This window comes from Salvelinus sp. IW2-2015, linkage group LG36 (genome assembly GCF_002910315.2).
Source record: "Salvelinus sp. IW2-2015 linkage group LG36, ASM291031v2, whole genome shotgun sequence".
Classification (NCBI taxonomy): Eukaryota; Metazoa; Chordata; class Actinopteri; order Salmoniformes; family Salmonidae; genus Salvelinus; species Salvelinus sp. IW2-2015.
In genome coordinates, this window is record NC_036875.1 from 37,515,978 (window position 1) to 37,531,876 (window position 15,899).

General features: G+C 43.0%; 1 protein-coding gene across 2 annotated transcripts in view; it reads right to left on the reverse strand.

Annotated features, from left to right (window-relative positions):
• Positions 1–15,899, reverse strand: part of LOC111959752 (rho GTPase-activating protein 15) — a 167,908-nt gene that overhangs the window by 27,562 nt on the left and 124,447 nt on the right. For both annotated transcript variants that reach the window (XM_070437588.1, XM_023981546.2), the window contains 5 exons: positions 13,209–13,307; positions 12,501–12,669; positions 8,376–8,507; positions 6,102–6,200; positions 2,183–2,260 (listed from right to left, as the gene is read on the reverse strand). In XM_070437588.1, coding sequence (XP_070293689.1) covers positions 2,183–2,260; positions 6,102–6,200; positions 8,376–8,507; positions 12,501–12,669; positions 13,209–13,307 — 577 coding nt within the window. The remainder of the gene's footprint in view (positions 1–2,182; positions 2,261–6,101; positions 6,201–8,375; positions 8,508–12,500; positions 12,670–13,208; positions 13,308–15,899) is intronic.

Below are 15,899 nucleotides of genomic sequence, written 5' to 3' on the forward strand. Positions count from 1 at the left end.
CTGTCTCGACGGACGGGAAGCCAGACACAGTAGATGAGAGTGTGTATGGGAAGAGGATTTTAGAGAAGAGAGAAAGAGGAGGAGAGGGGAGGTAGAGGGAGTCGTGGGCACGAGAGAGAGGGGTGAGAGGGAGAGAGGAGAGGAAGAGAGAAGAGAAGAGGAGAGAACCGATCGACGGAGAGAGATGGAGAGGAGGAGAGAAGAGAGAGAGAAGAACAGGACTCGGTGAGAAGAAGGGAGAAGGAGAGAGAGAGCTAGAGATGAGAGCGATGGAGAGATGTGCAGAAAAAGGGAACAGGAGAGGGGAGAGAGAAGGAACAACACAGCTTTAATTGGGATAATTAGAGAGGGCTAATTACTGTGCTAATGTTTACCTGCTAACAGCGGCGCTCACTAACAGGCTCCCAGCTACCCAGAGGTTTGATGAAGCAGCATGTGTCTCTGTTTTAGACTGACAGACACCTTCTGCTGAAATTAGTTATTTCTGAAAACCCTGGGTAGGTGGATACCTGATTCAGAGGCACCAGGCTCAATATGTCACAGGAGGGCAGCAGTAGGCCTATGATCCAAAGCCAAGATGACAGGGCCTGAAGCTCTGAAGACAGTGGAATGGTCACATTATGGTGTATGTTGAAACCGGAAATAAGCCYTCATTAATTTCAGGCAACCCTGTCACATGATCAGAATATAGAGCCATGGGATCTTTTAATAGAGATAATAATCTTAGAAATATTTCATTCATGTTTTGAAATTAGGCCTATMTACTTGATTTGTCAAGATGCTCTTAATCTTCCCTTCATTCTTTTGGACTGTTGGACTGTTGGACAGTCAGACTCATAGAAAATGACAAAGGTATTTCTCTCTTTCTCTGGACAGTTTTAGGTATTCACTAGCAGAAAGTCCAGACTTTCAATTAGCCAGCCTCTCCAGTGTGTCCACTTGACACATCTGAGTGGATTGTTAATCAGCCCACGTTTGCCTTGTACAAAGACCCACTAGAAAAAGTGAACCTGCTGCGTTCTATATGGTCCTGAAGGACATAGTAGCCTACTACATGGTCGATGCTCCCAACCCACTCTCACTTGAGCTTGTACTGTACTGGCTCTGTAGAACAACGGGGGTTGGGAACACATTCAGGAGACATGGAATGAGTGGGACAGAATGTAGGCACATGGTGTCACTGTGTCAGAATGCTCAGAATGTGCAGAATGTTGGTGATGTCACTCTTCCCACAATGTCGCACGTCACAAACCACTTCTTTAATCTGTAGGACTGCAGGGCACAATAAAAACATAATGGTGTGTCTAAAGAAGAAGGTTCCTAGCTTTCTTCAAGACAGAAAAATACATTCCAGAATGATACATTAGTTTAAAGGTCAACCTTTTCTTCCTTCTCAGAGCTCTGGACAACAACAGACAAACGTTCTCTTGTTGGTTTGATGGAGAAATCCCCCATCAGCCCCTCACAAGGAGACCTTGGATAATTCAGATGAAGTAGGTAGACGTGTTTCACTGGAGGCACAGATCTGACTTGAAGTCTCATGAGGGATGCTTCGTTATCCTTCCGTTTACTCTGAAAGATCCCATTCTTAAGGTATTTGGGAATCTTTTTTTGCATTTGCAAAAGACAGTCTTGTGATCTCTTACTCATTCAACAAGAATATGTCTCTGCAGTTATTCATAGTTTAGCTGTAAAGTAGAATTACTCAGTAATTACTCAGAATTATCCATGATTTCAGCAGAACACAGTCGTGGTTGTATACATTTTATCACAAAGAACACCTCAATCCAATCCTGTGTGTTCATTGTATGATATTCAGCAGAAACGGAACTGTATGAAGTTAATTACTATTAATACATAATAGCGACAGTAAAACTATATTAGTTTACTGGGAATGTGGCCGTAATACAAACAATTTAACATACAAACAATCACAAGTGAATCAAACAACAGAACATACCTTGGTCAACCAAGAATCAAGTGAATTAAACAACAGAACATACCTTGGTCAACCAAGAATCAAGTGAATTAAACAACAGNAAACAACAGAACATACCTTGGTCAACCAAGAATCAAGTGAATTAAACAACAGAACATACCTTGGTCAACCAAGAATCAAGTGAATTAAACAACAGAACATACCTTGGTCAACCAAGAATCAAGTGAATTAAACAGAACATACCTTGGTCAACCAAGAATCGTAACTTCTGGATGGTGGCAAGATTACCACTCACTCTGTAGATGCCATCAGCCTCTAAACCTGGTGGATACAAGATAGACACAAGCCTGTGACATACTATACACTTTGACAAGACTAAGCTTAATTTGGACTTAGATTAACAAAATTGACCAATTTAGAAAGACATTCTGGGTTTTTCGATAGATCATTTTAACATTCACTGAAGTGGAATGGATAGTTCACATCATGCCTAGATAGAGGCTTTGACTTGGACGCAATACAACTCTGTAATGCAAAATCGCCAGCACAATTTGAGTCACACTGCCGCTGCCTAGAGGTAGCCGGGGCGACACGTTCCTCTGGTCTTTTCTGTCAGTTGCTCTAATGAATGTCCGTCCACATTGCTGAGCATTTGACAGTGGAAGGCGATATACTGTACCGCTGTCACTGGTGGGGTAACTGGAAGATATGGTTGATTTGAAAAAGTAAAGCAGACGTACAAGGTTTCATTCTTTGCAAGGCGTTCTTGTATAATGTCATGGCTATTTTCTGCAGCTCAAATGTTAAGATGTCCAGATGAATTTGACCCCAGCGTGTTGGGCCCTTTGTTTACATACAAGGCAGTCAGAAGCTGTTTGCTTGTACTTTTCCTGCTGTATCCAGAGCCTGGCCAAATGTTGCTTGCTTGTGTGTGTGCAGGGCTGGCCCTTGCCATTCTGCAGCCATAGGTGAGACCAAAAACTGCTGCCCCCACAAAACTGGAATTGTCCCAGTAAGCAAAATGACATATAAAATACATATTTTCCAGACGTTGAAGTTAGGTTCATTGTAGGTTCTGAATGAAGGGTGAAAAGGTATTTTACGAATGTTTAAAATACATACACTGCTCAAAAAAATAAAGGGAACACTTAAACAACACAATGTAACTCCAAGTCAATCACACTTCTGTGAAATCAAACTGTCCACTTAGGAAGCAACACTGATTGACAATACATTTCACATGATTTTGTGCAAATGGAATAGACAACAGGTGGAAATTATAGGCAATTAGCAAGACATCCCCAATAAAGGAGTGGTTCTGCAGGTGGTGACCACAGACCACTTCTCAGTTCCTATGCTTCCTGGCTGATGTTTTGGTCACTTTTGAATGCTGGTGGTGCTTTCACTCTAGTGGTAGCATGAGACGGAGTCTACAACCCACACAAGTGGCTCAGGTAGTGCAGCTCATCCAGGATGGCACAGCAATGCGAGCTGTGGCAAGAAGGGTTTGCTGTGTCTGTCAGCCTAGTGTCCAGACATGGAGGCGCTACCAGGAGACGGCCAGTACATCAGGAGACGTGGAGGAGGCGTGAGAGGGCAACAACCCAGCAGGCAGGACGCCTACCTCCGCCTTTGTGAAGAAGGAGCAGGAGGAGCCACTGCCAGAGCCCTGCAAAATGACCTCCAGCAGGCCACAAATGTGCATGTGTCTGCTCAACACGTCAGAAACAGACTCCATGGAGGGGGTATGAGGCCGACGTCCACAGGTGGTTGTGCTTACAGCCCAACACCGTGCAGGACGTTTGGCATTTGCCAGAGAACACCAAGAGTGGCAAATTTACCACTGGCGCCCTGTTGCTCTTCCACAGATGAAAGCAGGTTCATACTGAGCACATGTGACAGACTGACAGTCTGGAGACACCGTGGAGAATGTTCGCTGCCTGCAACTCCTCCAAGCATGACCGTTTGGCGGTGAGTCAGTCATGGGTGTGGTGCATTTCTTGGGGGCCGCACAAGCCCTCCATGGGCTCGGCCAAAGGTAGCCTGACAGCCATTAGTACTGAGATGAGATCCTCAGACCCCTTGTGAACCATATGCTGGTGCGGTTGGCCCTGGGTTCCTCCTAATGCAAGACAATGCTAGACCCATGTGGCTGGGAACTCAGCAGTTCCTGCAAGAGGAAGGCATTGATGGCTATGGACTGGCCCGCCCGTTCCCCAGACCTGAATCCAATTGAGCACATCTGGGACATCATGTCTCGCTCCATCCACCAAACGCCACGTTGCACCACAGACTGAGTAGGAGTTGGCGGATGCTTTAGTTCCAGGTCTGGGAGGAGATCCCTCAGGAGACCATCCGCCACCTCATCAGGAGGCATGCCCAGGCGTGTAGGGAGTCATACAGGCACGTGGAGCCACACACACTACTGAGCCTCATTTTGACTTGGTTTAAGAGATTACATCAAAGTTGGATCAGCCTGTAGTGTGGTTTTCCACTTTAATTTTGAGTATGACTCCAAATCCAGACCTCCATGGGTTGATAAATTTGATTTCCARTGATAATTTTTGTGTGATTTTGTTGTCAGCACATTCAACTATGTAAAGAAAAAAGTATTTAATAAGAATATTTCATTCATTCAGATCTAGGATGTGTTATTTTAGTGTTCCCTTTATTTTTTTGAGCAGTGTATTTTCCAGGACATTGGATAGCCATCTTTTCCTTGAACTTGAAAAATGTTTTTTTTATCCGGACAAAGAAATCAGGTTCAATTTTGGTTCTCAATATAATGATTTTCCTGACAATGAAAATATGTATTTTCCGGATGTTGAAATCAGGCAAATGTTTGGTTCTGAATGAAAGTTAAAATATGTAATTTAAGATGTCTATCTTTGGGCCAAATCAAGGCTGGTCCGGGCAAAATGTGAACCAAACATAGATGTCTATGATTGGTTCAGAGTTGGTCCGGACCGGACCAAAAACCGATGTCTGTGGATGTGGAAATTAAGGCCGTTCCAGAACTGCACCAAAAAAAAGACACCCAAAAGGCGTCACCATTGGTCCGTTCTTACTGAGGTCTAGCCTACAGTATTGTCTGAAATTGAATTTTGTGAATGCCAATCTATTTGGTAAGCCTACCTTTTGTAAAACACCAAAAAAACTATGTCCGGACAGGACAAAAAAAAGATGTCCAAAAGACGTCAGCTCTGCTTACTGGGGTGTAACCTACCAAGTCAGCCCGCAATGGAATTGTATTAATGCCCATCCATGTGTTAAGCCCACTGTTTGTAAAACAGGCCGTTGCATTGGCTTTATTAGTACTGATTCCAGTGACTAATCAATTTGTCTATTTAAGCTCTGAATATCAGCTACCCAACATTATCCGGAGTTATCCTGAGCCTATTTGCAATGTGTTCACACAGCGGGAAATGCAGAAGCAATTTATCTTTCGCTATGATCAGCTTGTCAAAAATGTATGGATATAAAATTGAAACCACTGATCATGACAATGGGGTGGAACTCATGGACAAGTTGTGAATGTCCATTCCATATTGACCTGTCCTGTTTTTAGGATATGTTGTTTGTTAACATGACAGCAAATGTTTTATTCGATTGAGAGCCATTTAGGTCAGGCTACTTGATCGGAGAAACCTGCATGATGTTGTCATACAATTTATCTCCAGTCTGTAGGCTACAGAAAAGGCCACATACTCGTTCTACTATGTCCTATGTCTGCTACATGATTGATGTTAAATTATTTTGTTGGAAAGATGCGTCTCTCCAACAGCACCCTGTAGAGCTGGCTGAGAATGGACAAGCAAAATATTTTGCGCCCCTCACCTTTGACAAAGTGGCCGCTGCTTATCAAAGGGTGGCATCAGCACTCACCTAAAAAGATAATTATGCCACTGGTTGAGAGGAATTGTCATTGTTTTGGGGCAGAATTAAGTGAGGCTTGATATGTTGTTGTTGGAGGTGCGTCTTGGTCAGTGTAGCTCAGAAAACGGCGCCCTCGTCAATCTTCCACCATAGGCAGTCGCCTAATCATGCCTACTGAGCGGGCCGTCCGTGTGTGTGTGTCTGAGTATGTGTGTGTGTAAATAGTTAAATTATTTCCCATACACAAAGTACTTACTTTCAACATATTTTTCAGAAAAGTACATACCTCTTTTTTCAACGGCCTCCACACACTGCCTGACGAAATTTGGCACAGTGGTCCCTTCCCGCTCACAAAGTGCCAACAAGGGACACCCAAACACTCGATCTGTGAAGAAAAAACACATGGTTTATTCAGGAAAAAACACCATTCCCCAGACCCACTGAATTAAAGCTACAGTGTAAAAAGTATTGAAATTAGCGATAACATCAAAGAGAACAGCTTTTAACTGTGCTGAACCGTTTTTTTTTCAGATCTTAAATGCACAACGGAGGAACTTGGTGGAACGGTAGAGTATCTGTTTAATAGTCCATTTCCATTCGCACCTGAAACATCTCATTACTACTGTCCATTGATCATCGTCATTAGGTTGAGGGATAGGTCATTAATTCATAGCATTGACTCTTGACTCTTACTGCCCTTGTTCTCCTCTGATGGCTGTTTCCAGAACAGTGTTGATAACAGTACATAGGTTCCACGGCTACACTGGTAAAGGATAATCAATCTAATGGTTAACCACACACAGCATTTAATTGCTAAGTAAAACATTTTCCCATGAACCCTGAGTCTCCCAGGCAGCTCTGCTCCAATCAGACGGAGAGGGGGACCACATTATCTTTGCTCCAATCAGACGGAGAGGGGGACCACATTCTCTTTGCTCCAATCAAAGGGAGAGGGGGACCACATTATCTTTGCTCCAATCAAAGGGAGAGGGGGATCACATTAGCTTTGCTCCAATCAGAGGGAGAGGGGGACCACATTATCTTTGCTCCAATCAGAGGGAGAGGGTGACCACATTATCTTTGCTCCAATCAGAGGGAGAGGGGGACCACATTATCTTTGCTCCAATCAGAGGGAGAGGGGGACCACATTATCTTGCCTTACGAACATTTTTTCTATTGTGTTATTGACTGTACGTTTGTTTATTCCATGTGTAACTCTGTGTTGTTTTTTGTGTCGCACTGCTTTGCTTTATCTTGGCCAGGTCGCAGTTGTAAATGAGAACTTGTTCTCAACTAGCTTACCTGGTTAAATAAAGGTGAAATAAATCAAATAAATAAATAATTCCCATTGGTTCATTACTCTGCTTTTGTCCATTCAAATATACTGAGAAGTCCCTCACTTAACCTGTCCCTACAGGCAATATACTCAGGGTTTTGTGGTCACTAACTTTGGTCAGTTCATCTCCAGTAGACGCCATATAGGGTTAGCAAAGCATACCTCATCAAACATAGACTGGTATTCAAACTGACTGTGCACAGAGGTACACTCTTTCACTCATCAACTGGCTTATGTTACTGTATGAGTCCTCTGGAACAGTGCTGTCTCTCTAGCACTGGGCAACATCAAAGATAACTCTCTGTTGTTTATACACTGGAGGGAAGGGGAGGGAAGGGTTCAACAAATACACTGCGATGACTGCGAGCAAGGCACCTTTGTATACAAAATCTACTTCCCAGCGCTCAGCGGATAAGCATGGGAAATGACAAGGGGGAGGGGAAGGGGGCCAGAGCAATGGAGCAAAATTACCACTCCTAAAGGAATTCAAATAACTCTCGCGTTGCATGGATTTAATTTGCATTCTGAAGTACGATAGGAAAGAGGGGGAGGGAGGGAAGGGGGCCTGATTTGAGGAAACACTCTCTGAAGTGTCGTTCTCTTCAACCCTGACAAAAAGGACAGTCTGAGGGGCACCTGTCCCAAGTATTTAATTTATTCCGTCAATAATGTCCTCTCCCTTTGATCAAGCGTTTGTCCCATGGACACCACATTTAAGGGTCTCCTTGAATCTGGGAGAAATTCTAAATACTGTTACCTTCTTCTAAGGATTGCAAATGTGTTTAAATAATGCCTTAATGGTGTATTATCCTTCAACCGTGGGCTCAATAAATTAGTTCCCCCTGAGAGAAATGGATTATGTGGTTATGTGATTTATGTAGATTGGTGTGTTGTTGTTTAATTTTGAAATAATATCCATTCAGTATAATTTTATCAATCTCTGTTGTACGGGGAGAAGAGACCTTTTCAAATCAGTGTAATAACTCTAATAATAATAAAATCTTCACTAGTTATTCTATAGTTATAAATTATTATCAAATAAATTGTGACATCACATCGGGGAATGCACAGCTACAGATCAGTCTCCTCTTTCTGATTGAAGGGTAGTCCAAATTGAAAGAAGGTAGTCAAAATGTGCAATACATTTTGAAAGATTTATGTTCCTCACAACATGTGTTGTGTGGTGGAAAATAATCAACGTATCCTGGCAGAATACTCTGATACCTTTGATGATGCCTTTCTCCTGTAGAGTTTTCATAGAGGGCCGTCTTGTGATGAACTTTTTGAGTCTGTTCTTCACCCCATTTTTATCAGCACTGTCCGACATGCTGTAGTTGAGCTTGGAAGACTTGAACACTTCTCAGGAACACACAGAGAAAGAGACACACGGTTAAATTAAGTGAAAGGGAAAGCTATGATGTTATGTTTGTCTTTAGAAAGGCTCAGTAGGCTTATATAGGCTTTTACATAGGCCCAGTAGGCTTTTATAGGCTCAGTAGGCTTTTAAAAATCCACCTTTCCAGAAACAAGTCTCTCACCGTTGCCGCTTGCTATAGACCACCTTCTGCCCCCAGCTGTGCCCTGGACACCATATGTGAATTGATTGCKCCCCATCTATCTTCTGAGCTCGTGCTGCTAGGTGACCTAAACTGGGACATGCTGGGACATGCAGGTACAACCCCAAATCCGTAAATACGGGCACCCTCATAGATATGATCCTAACCAACGTGTCCTCCAAATACACCTCTGCTGTCTTCAACCAGGATCTCAGCGATCACTGCCTCATTGCCTGCATCCGTAATGGGTCTGCGACCAAACGACCTCCACTCATCACTGTCAAACGCTCCCTAAAACACTTCAGCGAGCAGGCCTTTCTAATCGACCTGGCCCGGGTATCTTGGAAGGATATTGACCTCATTCCGTCAGTAGAGGATGCCTGGTTATTCTTTAAAAGTGCATTCCTCACCATCTTAAATAAGAATGGCCCATTCAAAAAATGTATAACCAGGAACAGATATAGCCCTTGGTTCACTCCAGACCTGACTGCCCTTGACCAGCACAAAAACATCCTGTGGCGTACTGCATTAGCATCAAATAGCCCCCGCGATATGCAACTTTTCAGGGAAGTTAGGAACCAATATACACAGGCAGTTAGGAAAGAAAAGGCTAGCTCTTTCAAACAGAAATGTGCATCCTGTAGCACAAACTCCAAAAAGTTCTGGGACATTGTAAAGTCCATGGAGAATAAGAGCACCTCCTTCCAGCTGCCCACTGCTCTGAGGATAGGAAACACTGTTACCACCGATAAATCCATTATAATTGAGAATTTCAATAAGCATTTTTCTACGGCTGGCCATGCTTTCCACCTGGCTGCCCCTACCACGGTCAACAGCCCTGCACCCCCCACAGCAACACGCCCAAGCCTTCCCCATTTCTCCTTCACCCAAATCCAGATAGCTGACGTTCTGAAAGAGCTGCAAAATCTGGACCCCCACAAATCAGCCAGGCTAGACAATCTGGACCCTCTCCTTCTAAAATTATCAGCCGAAATTGTTGCAACCCCTGTTACTAGCCTGTTCAACCTCTCTTTTGTATCGTCTGAGATCCCCAAAGATTGGAAAGCTGCCGTGGTCATCCCCCTCTTCAAACGGGGGAGACACTCTAGACCCAAACTGCTAAAGACCTATATCTATTCTACCCTGCCTTTCTAAGGTCTTCGAAAGTCAAGTTAACAAACAGATCACCGACCATTTCGAATCCCACCGTACCTTCTCCGCTATGCAATCTGGTTTCCGAGCTGGTAATGAGTGCACCTCAGCCACGCTCAAGGTCCTAAACGATATCATAACTGCCATCGATAAGAGACAATACTATGCAGCTGTATTCATCGACCTGGCCAAGGCTTTCGACTGTCGATCACCACATTCTTATCGGCAGACTCAACAGCCTTGGTTTCTCAAATGACTGCCTCGRCTGGTTCACCAACTACTTCTCAGACAGAGTTCAGTGTGTCAAATCGGAGAGCCTGTTGTCGGAACCTCTGGCAGTCTCTATGGGGTGCCACAGGGTTKAATTCTCGGGCCGACTCTTTTCTCTGTATACATCAATAATGTCGCTCTTGCTGCTGGTGATTCTCTGATCCACCTCTACGCAGACCACACCATTCTGTATACTTCTGGCCCTTCTTTGGACACTGTGTTAAGTAACGTCCAGACGAGCTTCAATGCCATACAACTCTCCGTCCGTGGGACGCAAACTGCTCTAAAATGAGAGTAAATCTAAAAGCATGCTCTTCAACCGATCACTGCTCGCCCGTCCAGCATCACTACTCTTGACAGTTCTCACTTAGAATATGTGGACAACTACAAATACCTAGTTGTCTGGTTAGACTGTAACCTCTCCTTCCAGACTCACTTTAGGCATCTCCAATCCAAAATTAAATCTAGAATCGGCTTCCTATTTCGCAACAAAGCATCCTTCACTCTTGCTGCCAAACATACCCTCGTAAAACTGACTATCCTACCGATCCTTGACTTCGGCGAGGTCATTCACAAAATAGCCTCCAACACTCTACTCAGCAAAGTGGATGCAGTCTACCACAATGCCATCCGTTTTGTCACCAAAGCCCCATATACTACCCACCACTGCGACCTGTATGCTCTCGTTGGCTGGCCCTCGCTTCATATTTATTGCCAAACCCACTGGCTCCAGGTCATCTATAAGTCTTTGCTAGGTAAAGCCCCGCCCTATCTCAGCTCACTGGTCACCATAGCAGCACCCATCCGTTTCACGCACTCCAGCAGGTATATTTCACTGGTCACCCCCAAAGCCAATTCCTCCTTTGGCCGCATTTCCTTCCAGTTCTCTGCTGCCAATGACTGGAACGAACTGCAAAAATCCCTGAAGCTGGAGCTCATATCTCCCTCACTAACTTTAAGCACCAGCTGTCAGTGCAGCTCACAGATCACTGCACCTGTACATAGCCCATCTGTAAATAGCCCATCCAACTACCTCATCCCCATATTTTTSCTCCTTTGCACCCCAGTATCTCTACTTGCATATTCATCTTCTGCACATCTGTCACTCCAGTGTTTAATTGCTAAATTGTAATTGTAATTGTAATTGTAATTTCYCCACTATGGCCTATTTATTGCCTTACCTCCCTTGTCTTACCTCATTAGCACACACTGTATATAGACTTTTTCTACTGTATAATTTTTTATTAATTCCAAGTATGTTTATGTTAATATAAGTATGTTTATTAATTCCATGTGTAACTCTATGTTGTTGTTTGTGTCGCATTGCTTTGCTTTATCTTGGCCAGGTTGCAGTTGTAAATGAGAACTTGTTCTCAACTAGCCTACCTGGTTAAATAAAGGTGAAATAAATCAAATAAAATAAGAATGAAAATATTCCTCCACAATGCTACAGCCTAGGTTGATATTATGCTTCACCTCATCTCTCTACCTGACCCTCGCTCTTCCTCTCTCCTTAGATTCCCACTGTTATTTATCTCTCACATGTCTGTCTTTTTCTACTTATTACTCAAATTGAACTTTTCCATGTCTAAAGGAAGTCTAGACACTGCTTGTCAGTTTAATTAAAGGCTTTGTCTATGGACTAGCTTTGCCTATGGACTAGCTTTGTCTATGGACTAGCTTTGCCTATGGACTAGCGTTGTCTACGGACTAGCTTTGCCTAATGGACCTAGCTTGTCTATGGACTAGCTTTGTCTATGGACTAGCTTTGTCTATGGACTAGCTTTGTCTATGGACTAGCTTTGCCTATGGACTAACTTTGCCTATGGACTAGCTTTGCCTATGGACTAGCTTTGACTATGGACTAGTTTGTCATCCAAGAAACACATTTGAGATATGTCTTATAGTACATTTTGGAGTGATTATTGGAGTGATTATTTCAAATATTCGTGCCATTGGAACACAGGAGTGACGGTTGCTGATAATGGTCCTCTGTACGCCTATGTAGATATGCCATAATAAATCAGCCGCTTCCAGCTACAATAGTCATTTACAACATTAACAATGTCTACACTGTTTTTCTGATTAATTTGATGTTATTTTAATGGACAAAAAATMTGCTTTTCTTTCAAAAACAAGAACATTTCTAAGTGACCCCAAACTTTTGAATGGTAGTGTATATTATGCAAATGTACAAGCAACCACTTCCTTAGAAAAAGTTATTCTGAGTCATTAAATGCCTGCAGTAGCACAGATAAGAGACAACTTTTAATCAGCATACTTTTGTGAGTTCCAGCTTGTACCAACACGTGAAGAACTGTTTTGAGTAAGCAACTGTAGTAGAACTAGCTAGTCATTGGAGACAACTTACTGAGTGAGCGTCTGTGTTCAGGTTTGGGTTCCTTTGTGCAGAGGGACTCAGGTGCAGGTCTTGGCAGTGACAGTGTCTTGCTAGGCAACCCATGTCTAGGTAGGTACTCTGTGCTGTTTGCCCTTCGCATGCCAGGCTTATCAGAGGCCTTCCCAGCAGCTCCTTTAGACTATAACAGAAAGGAGGTTAAAACATTTCAGTCCAAAGGTTACTGGCCGCACATCTCTTTATTATCACTCATTATTCATTATAAACTGGGTGGTTCGAGTCCTGAATGTTGATTGGCTGACAGCTCTAATTACGTTGGTAACCAGTTTATAATAGCAATAAGGCACCTCGGGGGTTTGTGGTATATGGCCAATATACAACGACTAAGGGCTGTATCCAGGCACTCCACGTTGTGTCGTGCTAAGGAACTGCCCTTAGCCGTGGTATATTGGCCATATACTGTACCACACTCAATCGTGCCTTATTGCTTAAGTATAGCATGTCAATGTGATTATTTGCACTATGTGGAACATAAAATCATACGTTTGACCTGAAGTCAATGATTTAGGGAATTGTTTTACTTTCATTTTGGTTAGCATGGTATGACTAAACAATGTTCTGAATGATTTATAGTCATCGTTTCAATGTCCGAAATCATAAAGACTTCAGAAATGTCATACCTTCAGTCTATAAGTCTATAAGAAACAGCAAACTGCTTACCAAATTGTCAGCTGCCCTTTTAATAGCATCATGCCATTTAGAAATAGTGTGGTAATTGTCAGCCTGGAGAAGGAACTCACTGCCGGAGCTGGTTGTGATCTGGAACAAAGATTCAAATTGACTTAAATTAAAGGTACAACAATTAACAGGTCTTTATCTAATGTATTCCCATGAAGTGGAGCATAATGCAAACCGAACGGCATACGTTCAAATTCGTAATACCCTAAACTAACAATCAATATTTACATTTTCATATCATTTTAATGACACCTACTGATCCACATGAGTTTGTAAGACTATGCTCACTCCAGCATCAGCAGACTTTGCACTTGATACTCATTCCCTTGGTCTGTTGAGTCTTTTCAGCTATGTGCCTGTTAATATGTGTGCTCTCTGTGTTTGACAAGAAGCTCACGTTGTGCAGGGTGTGTGTGTGTTAGTGTGTGTGTGTTAGTGTGTGTGTGGTGTGTGTGTGTGTGTTGTGTTGTGTGTGTGTGTGTGTGTGTGTGTGTGTGTGTGTGTGTGTGTGTGTGTGTGTGTGCGTGTGCGCGTGCGCATGCGTGTGTGTGGTGTGCCACAAGAAGAGACAAATGCAGACTGTCTTCTCAGAGGGGAAAACATAATTAGCGTGATACTTGTCATCTTAATATCGGGTCTGTTCTGCATTTCTCCAACCCAGTGCAGTAACAGCATTTGGCCGCCGTCAAACTGAATAACTTGTAATGTTAATAAAAGTCTTTGAGAAACCATGACGACATCAAGGTCAGAATTGTCAAGTGTGGTTGAACTTAAAACATTTTTTTTTTGCTCATCTTTTGCAACTGAAATGGTCAAATGAGCAGATGTGGTATCTCATACCATACAAAATGATTGAAACCGTTATCTTGCAGTTATTTTCCTAAATTAACCATTCATTTTCACAACGGAAATATCCATTAGTGCATATGTTCTCTAAGCTTGCTGATGGCCAATTTTTATTTTTATTTATTTTTAATATTTTTTATTTTAATTTTTATCCCATTTTCGTGGTATCCAATCGCTAGTAATTACTATCTTGTCTCATCGCTACAACTCCCATACGGGCTCGGGAGAGACGAAGGTCAAAAGCCATGCGTCCTCCGAAGCACAACCCAACCCTTAACACAGGGCGCCTCCAACCCGGAAGCCAGCCGCACCAATGGTCGGAGGAAACACCGTGTACCTGGCCCCTTTGGTTAGCTCGCACTGCGCCCGGCCCTCCACAGAGTCGCTGGAGCGCGATGAGACAAGGATATCCCTACCGGCCAAACCCTCCCTAACCCGGACGACGCTATGCCAATTGTGCGTCGCCCCACGGACCCTCCCGGTCGCGGCCGGCTGCGACAGAGCCTGGGCGCGAACCCAGAGACTCTGGTGGCGCAGCTAGCAGCGCATGCATGCCCTAGACCACTGCGCCACCCTGGAGGCCCTGCTGATGGCCAATTTGACGACATGTTTTAAAATCGGTCAAAGCGTTTATCTACAATGGGAGTTTTTGATATTGCACTACAGTATATTTAGTCTTTGGACACATGGGGTTACTGTTTTTAAACACATTTCATAAATCAAGTCCTGTGAYTACATGTTCAAATTATTTATATACGCTGCGTACGCACAAAATATGCCCCAAGGCATGCGTGCACCAGTTGTCACGCATAGTTGGCTTTTACCAAAAACGTCACTTTATTTTTGCACCAGTACAACCCACAGTTGAGCTCAGCTCAACACTGATTGGCTAATTTTAGTTTTTTTWATGAAAGGAGGCCAAATGCCTGCTGGCATTAATCAATCAACATTTTATACTCTTTTGCTTCAGACAGCATCAGATACATGGGCTACACATACTGAGACAGAGGGGRGCTGTTTCCCTCYCTCTGATGATTTCTCAGGTGAGATTCAGCTACTGGTAAATTTACATAAAATTATGAAAACATATTTGGGGAAGCCTGGCTAGTAGCCTAGTAGCCTAGTAGCCTAGTATCCTAGTTTCCTAGTATCCTAGTAGACAACAGGGTGCGCGGTTTATACCATACAGTAGAATTGAACAGGCAAACAGAACATCATTTGCATTGAAGTGTGTAGGATACCTCTGTAAGTAGTGCTACTGTGGTTTTCATAAGAGTAGATCATGTTTCAGAATTCGTGGGTTTAMGTTCGGGAAAAAGTGAATGCAAAACATTATTGCATTCAAACAAATCTGTTTACAGGTCCACAACAATTTGCAATTGTATTTGTCTTTCAGAAACGGTCAGAAACAACAAATGTTCCGGCAAAAGAAAACATTCTGCCAACACCTCCACAGACATTTGATGAAGTTCCCCATTGCCATTTTCTTAAGAAACTGCCTAGTTCACAATACTTACATAGTATACAGCAAATAAGGTCGTTATTGTCACTTCACACACACACACACACATACACACCCTGAGAACATGCAGTATGAGCAAATTCAATGGAGTCATTTTTTCAGCTTCTTTACTCTTTCTCAAATCTTAATAATTGTCTGGACCAATATATACATATAAAAAGAATACCTAAATTAATCCACTCACACTCCTAGAGTATGTTAAACAACATAAAAAAATAAGCAAATCCAATGTAAGTCAATGGAGATGGCCTGCTACAATATTCTCCCTCTTGCTCTCCCTCTCGCACAAGCACACGTGTGAAAAA